The sequence below is a fragment of the Cryptomeria japonica genome, chromosome 6, assembly GCF_030272615.1.
Source record: "Cryptomeria japonica chromosome 6, Sugi_1.0, whole genome shotgun sequence".
Lineage (NCBI taxonomy): Eukaryota > Viridiplantae > Streptophyta > Pinopsida > Cupressales > Cupressaceae > Cryptomeria > Cryptomeria japonica.
In genome coordinates, this window is record NC_081410.1 from 35003003 (window position 1) to 35010342 (window position 7340).

A 7340-nucleotide genomic window follows, 5' to 3' on the forward strand; every position below is an offset into this window, starting at 1 on the left:
CGCCCTTTCCGACCATTGAAGCACAGTTTGACCTTATTGCTCTTTGGTAGAAAAGAATGGTGAACATGAATAATGAGGAGCGTTAAACGAAATTGCGAGGAGAAACTTCGAGAAAGCTCAGTCATCGTCGCATTCCCACCCTATAAATATCTATAAGCCCAGAAATCAGAAGTGTAACACACGAAATTATACATTTTAAAGCAAATTATCCTTCAACATTTGTACAAGAAAAAAGGGCGGCGGCGATCATGGACACGCCAGTAGACGAGGAGAAAAGGATGTTGAATGCGATTGGTCAGTATTTGCTTGGGGAAGAATACATACCGAATTCCTCTTCGACGGCCGCTGCGGAGGAACAACAAAATTATGAGGAAAGCGAGGCAAGCATGGCTGTAGAGGGAGCTGAAAATAAGAATAAAGAGGGAGAGAAACATTACAGGGGAGTGAGGTTCGTTAAGGCTCGCGGTAAATATGCTGCAGAAATTCGAAACCCAGACAAGAAGGGTTCCAGACTTTGGCTTGGCAGCTATGAAACAGCCGAAGCGGCCGCAGCCGCATATGACCGTAAGGCTTTTGAAATCCGCGGTTCAAGGGCTACCCTAAATTTCCCTCTAAATGTTGAGTCCGGACAGTATGTGGATCCCTTTTCTCAACCCTCTTCTTCGCACACTCCATCAAACATACCGAAGAAAAGGAAGACACAAGGGAAAGATGAAGGTCAATCACCCAAAGAATTAGGTTCAGATTAATCCATAATTCTAGCGCATTATAGCTCCTCCTCTCACCCTTCTTAACAGCTACAGTCGAAATACTAGTTTAGAAATTGTTTCATGAATTAACTACTTCCTTAAACATGAATGTAATCTCCTCTTCTCTGTGATAATCTTCTTAGTTCTTTTGAACGTTCTTCCAAAGAGGCTAGAAGAGGGACACCTAGCAATTTAAGATTTTTAAAACTAAATATGCTTGCCCTTAGTGAACTGGAAATAATAATGCTATCTAATGTAAAAATTCACAAGATATTCTCAGGAACGCAGCGCAATTTGTGCGCGTCCAAGATATTCTCCCCTTCTCTCGTAATTTTGGAGAACTTTCCACATTCTCTTAATGTTATCCATAAAAGCGTTATTACCTCTCTTTTTTTGTTTATTTTGATCGAGCACTTCTCACCTGTACCCTGTTTTCATGAAGCAAACGATAAACCATTTGCATTTCCCCTGTTCTGTTCCAGGCTCTGAACATTAACCTCAATTTCATCCCTCGGTATGGTGTTCCCTGCCACTGTACTGTTAGAATAGATCAATTAATTATCCACACAATCTGCTTGAGCCTTCCCACACCGTTCAAGCTGCTCTCTTTCACCTACCTACCCATTATAAATGTCTATGCTACAGTTTAACTACTATTTATGATGTTTTTCTCCAAAATTCATAGTGATAAAACAGATTTCACAGCGCTCCAAATTTGCTGTTTTGTTTCTCTGTTTCTCCTTTTCTTTCTAAGTACCACGTATCTCCTTTCGCAATTCCTCTGTTCTTTTCTGGTGTCCCCCTTTTTTATGATTCCACTGTTATGTCCACATTATTTTTCTCATCCTTGAGAGTTTGAACAGCGGCTATGCCTTGAGTTCCCTCTGCAAATTTTATCATCGAGTCTTGTATTCTTTGTATCCAGTCTTGCATCCTGCTACTCACATATACATAGGTCACATAATTTAATGACAATTCATAATAATGTTCTATACTGTTTCTGCATTAGATTGAACATAACAATCTTGGAGCATAAGACATGACATAATCTAATTCTGTTCCTTTTGAATGAGTTTGCACTTGTACGTTAATCAATTTTTACTTTCATAACCGTGACCCGTCCGCCGCATCTTGCTTCTTGTTTCTTTCTACGAGAGCCCTCCGATGAGCGGTCTCGTGCAAATTCCAGAGCCAGTAGTATGTCATTGTAGCGGGAAAAGCTCATAACATTATAATTAACCTCTACACGAAGTCCAGTGACATATAGTGGAGCCACCGGGATCGTCTTCATACGGTGGACCGCTAAAACGCTTCTTGGACATGACACCGCATGGTAGAATTCCAAGCCTTTGCTTGGTGAACACGGCCGCACGTTTTCTTGTTCCTATATTTGCACATGATTGTGGCGGCCAGAGGATAATCTCCAGCGATGCCAGAATCAAAAGAAGCAGAGCGTTGTCATCAAAGATTTGGCCGTGTGGCCCAAGGACAGGTCGAGGTTGTGAAACAGATCACCATCAACATAGGCGTTGTTCCGTGCACTTTCTTCCATCGCAGTTTGTCCCCCAGCCAGCCGGAAAAGAGTTTTCCGACCTAAAGAATCTACAGCAGGTCTGTACAATCCTTGATGTGTTAGAATATTATGGCTTTTGATTAGGTGGTTATATGGAAACTCATGAATGTCTATGTATCGGGAAGTACTTGTCTATATTTTATACCTACATCCATAAGTAAGAATGCAGTTGATAATGATTTAGAGATCATGGCTGAATGAGAACAAATAGTTATTTTATAGTTTTATTACCACTTCCACATTCTCTCTTCTCTTGATTAAACTAAAAATCTCTATCCTTATGAAGGAATGCATCACTAGCATACAAAAAATACCTTATACCTTCAATAGTGAATATAGTTTAATTGACTCTAGAGTGTTTTGTAACTTAAACCTTGGTAAAAATTAATGTGCATGTCAAAAATAAACTACGACAAAACCATGTAGTCTAGTAGACAATGTAGAAAGGGAAATGGCATTAAAAACTATGTTCTAGGTAAGTGCACGATAATGGGTCCATATTTTTGTCAAAATGTAGAAGTATTTTTCTTTATACGTATTTAAAATTTATTTTAATTTCTTTATATGTGCATGTGTATGACCATCATGAATTTTAATGTATTTTAATGATTCATTTCATGTTCATGAAAAATGTATGTAATGTTGAACTTTTATGAGTAAATTATTTTATTATCATCCTTAATTTATGGTTCTCTAGACCCCTTGTGTATGACCAACACAATTTGAGATAAACTAATTGTAAAATATGTTTTCTATCATGTAGAATATGTTTTATATTAATATAAGTTGGGGAAGGAACCAATATCCTTATAGAGAAGAATAACAATCCATCAAAACCAAAAGATTTGAGAGTAAACTAGCAAGAAACACAATGCAAACAACAAAACTTTAGCTATTAACAGTACAGGGCTAGGTAGGAAGAATTTTCCCAACAAGTATCTAAAAAAGAAACCCTAATATGCTAGCCTCTATAATGCAATGAAAATAGAACTAAAATCTAACCATTGTAAAAAAATTAAGAATGAGCTAGGGATTTTGTCAAAGACCATTTCTCTTTGGCAATCCAATTCTTAGATTTGTTATGTTCACTCCACCATTTCTCTTACATCAATCACACCACTAGAAGGTTGAGAAATTCCTTGTCATGGAGTTTACGAGAGAGATTCCAGAAGGCTACCATGTGCCAGCTTACAAATTTGGGGACAAGGTTTCTTAGGATGAGAATTCAAAGATTGGGGTGATAGATGAAAACAACCCTAAGACATAAGTCGGTGCTTCCTACATATTCATCTTATAAGGTGTGGCTTTCTTCTCCTTTCTTTTGCATACTCATGTCATAGGGCTCTTATGGTTTTTTTGTTTTTGATAAAGATAAATGGGTTTTACATGGACCTGAAACCAAAAGTTTTACAACAACTGGCCATCAGCCAAACAAACATAAACCAACATCAAAACAAGGGAGCAACACCGAGAAGTCGCGAAAACAAAGGAAAAGCAGACAAAAACAAGACAAAATAAAAGAAAAACATCTCAATTAAGAGAGAGCACCAGATCCTTGTTCTTTTGGATGGAAATCTTGTTGATTTCCTCCAGCTCCTCCATAATGAATCTGGAGGTACCCTTGTTGTTGCCCCTTCTTTTGGTTATGGAATTAGGACCAGTGGTTTTTCTATCTCCAACAGCCATATCTTCCCCTCCAAAATCTTTCACCAGTTCGTTGTGGTGGGATCTGTAATCAGTAACTATGGCATTAATCTTTTCAAGCCCCTATATACTATTGTTCATAGCTTCTTTGCTTATGTCAACCAGGTTCTTGAGATTTTTCTTAATCTCCACCATAGACTGCTTCACCTTTTCAAGCCTTTGTTTGTGATCGCATTTCATCACCTCAACATCCTGGGAGAGCTTTTGGGTCATAATCATGAGTTTCTCAGGTTTGTTGGGGTCAGGAGAAGCAGTTAAGATATCAATAATCTCTTTAACCCCCACTTTGAGGGTATCAATTTCAAACTCAACCCACTTCTAGCAGCTCTCCTAGCTTTTGGTAGCTTCCATAACAAGATTCATTAGGTTACTAGTCCTCTGTATCCCACTATTCTCTTCATTGGCCATGGTCCCTTATTTTTCTTTCAGGACACTGATAGGGATGTCCAATTTAATTCCCTAATCTATAACCTTCAGACTATAATCCTTAGCCGCCAACTTTTTATTTTTAGAGAGGGGCTCGGCCTTAGATATCAATTTGTTGGTGGTTTTGTATTTGCTAGCCGCCCATCTAGGAGGATTCTTGCTGCTCAACGTCCTAGGGGTGAGCATCATCTCCCCTTCATCCATGGATTTATAATCAGGGTCATCAAGAGGAACCCCACTTTCTTCCAAGTCAAAGACATCCTGGATTTCAGTCTAATGGCTAGTCTCAGATAGAGGGGGCACAATTTCAAGGGATTTAGCGTACTCTAGGATGAGCACAATAAGTCCCTCGTGGAGAACAGGGTTGTTAGGATTCTCCAAATGTTTTTCTAGGCTATTTTCAAGAGAGGAGGCTAGATATAAAGGAATATAAATGATTTTACCATGCCTAAAGTGATTTAAAATGGTAAAATGATAGGAAAAGATACTGGCATGTCTACCATCGAGCGTAATATACCTCATGATGAACTCAGCCATGTTAGCCCAGGGAGCCCTAAGATCTTTTCTGTTGTAGTCATCATTCACCATCTTGCTAACTCTAGAGCACTCCTTATCTTTGTCAAAGAAACTCATCAAGTTCTCCTCCTCAGCTTTCCTATGCCTATAAAATCTTATGCTAGTCATCGCCAGACCAATGACCGTCACCACCAGGGTTTCATCAATCTGATAACCGACACCATAAGCCCTGAGACTCCCTTTTTTCCACCTGTTGACAAAAGTCTCTGTGAGTAGAGGAGAAGGGCCATGAAGTTGATCCAAGTAGGGGATGATTCCTCCATCAACGACTTCCTACCACACTTTTTTGTTTTTCTTCCATTTCTCACAAGTAGAGGGCTCTTACCTATTCTTGTCCCTTCCTGTTATGCTTCTGGTCGCTGAACAACATTAAATGGGCCACACCAAAGAAGGCACCGACCAGTTGCAGGAAATTGGCCACAACAAAAAGGTATCCAAATAGTAGCAAAAAAAAGGGCCACACAATAAGACAGAAAATCCAGTCATCGGGGAAGTTTCTAGATCTTCGGTTAGGGAAAACTAAAAAGAGTCATTTCCCCATCAACTCAGTCAAGTCATGATGAGAGATCATTGATTAACATAGTAATCATCTTGGGCCAGCTCACACATATTTTTGGGGAAAGCATCCTTGATACTCCACCATTTGGTTGCCACGTATCCCACCACCAGATTGGTTAGTAGATCTGTCGCCTTGTTGCCTTCTTGGTATACGTGTGAGCTAGTTCATTAATTATATCTCGGTAATCCTTGATCAGATAAGTTGTCGTCCAACTAGGATCTGTGCGTCTACTCAGACAATTGATAGTGTTTAGCGAGTCAGACTCCAACCAGACTTTAGTAAAGCCTTCTCTTTTAGCCATGTGTAACCCAATGTGGGTAGTGCTAGCTTCCACATAGTGATTAGACTGGCTGTCTAGAGGGAGCGCCACTGCAAAAACCAACAGACCAGAATTATTCCTAGCCACTCCTCCGCACCTGGTTGCCCCAAGATTTCCTTTAGTTGCCCCATCCACATTAATTTTGATCCAACCCATAGGGGGAGGATTCTTGTGGTTTTTTATTATTTTATATATGCCCTCTATTTTTTATTTGGGGTTGTTACTTCACGAGCTACTCATATAAGTTATTTTATTTGGAGTTGTTAATTCTTGAATTGGTCATATATTCCCTTAGATCTAGTGGTCTAAAGTATACTTTATATTAGCTATCCTCTCTAAAGTTATATCAATGCATTTTTTTGGCTTGTGTATAAGTTTATGTTGGATGTCCAAGAGGTTGATCATTGTACTCTATATCTAGTTAAAACTCTACATATTGAGTGATGATGTTTGTGTTAGCTCCTTCGTTTCTTCGTATATTGTATTTCTTATAGTTATACTTTAATATAAATATATATGTGTTCACGCTTTGCCTTAAAAAAATATATCTATTGACCAAGTTGAATCCCCTTTTAACAAGATTATATGTAGTCATAATTTATTGTGATTTTTTGTCTAAATTGGTTATACATATTTTTTTTCAAACGAAATTCAATATTAATTAAAATAAAAAAATAAAAAATATACATCATTTTAAGTTTATGAGCCCATTTACTTAATGTTGCTATAAAAATATGTTTGATAGTAAAGAATTATATATTAATAAATAAATATCCATTTCTTTCAAAACACACACTTGTTTTAAAATGTGTACTTATTCTCTCTACAACATACCCATTTTAAAAAAATAAAACAAGTTCATATTCCATAGAGGTGGTAATTTGGGCTCAGGCATTCATTCCAAAGTATTTACAAATTTATACAAAATTTGGATCTATTTATCTTGACATTTTCTTTAACCATGAGACTTTTACAAAAATTACACATAATTTCTTGTACCCACACCTCCATAAAATCATTTGCATACAAATATTATGACTAATATTTATATAAAGGATGAAAAATAATAAGTAGTGTGATGATAATGTTTGAAATAATAACAGATGCCTCATTAGTTCTTGATATTTAACTAATAAAATAAGAATATTCTTCCCAAGTTTTTCTCTAGACTTTGTATATATGACATCATCATTCTATGGCTATTATGTGCTAACCTTCAGCTTCTTAACACTTCTGTTGATCTAGACTTCCTTAGTTAGAATAGAAAATTTAATGGCTAGCGTTTCTCCATCTCGTCCCATTAGCTGTTTAGTATACATATCTCCATCTAGTTAAAATAATTCATCTTAGCTAATCTATCCATCTTTCACTTATTTGTACTAAGATAGTGACTCCCATTAGAGATATGAATTTGTGGTTAGTTAGTTATTATTT

General features: G+C 37.3%; 1 protein-coding gene across 1 annotated transcript; it reads left to right on the plus strand.

Annotated features, from left to right (window-relative positions):
• The first annotated feature begins 248 nt into the window (after positions 1-248).
• On the plus strand, positions 249-749 carry LOC131069941 (ethylene-responsive transcription factor 1A-like). The gene has a single exon (XM_058005488.2). The coding sequence runs from the start codon at positions 249-251 to the stop codon at positions 747-749; it is 501 nt and encodes a 166-aa protein (XP_057861471.2).
• Positions 750-7340: the final 6591 nt, after the last annotated feature.

What these genes read in the sequence shown, in the direction of transcription:
- LOC131069941 (XM_058005488.2), top strand. Translation starts at nt 249, where the DNA reads ATGGACACGCCAGTAGACGAGGAGAAAAGGATGTTGAATGCGATTGGT.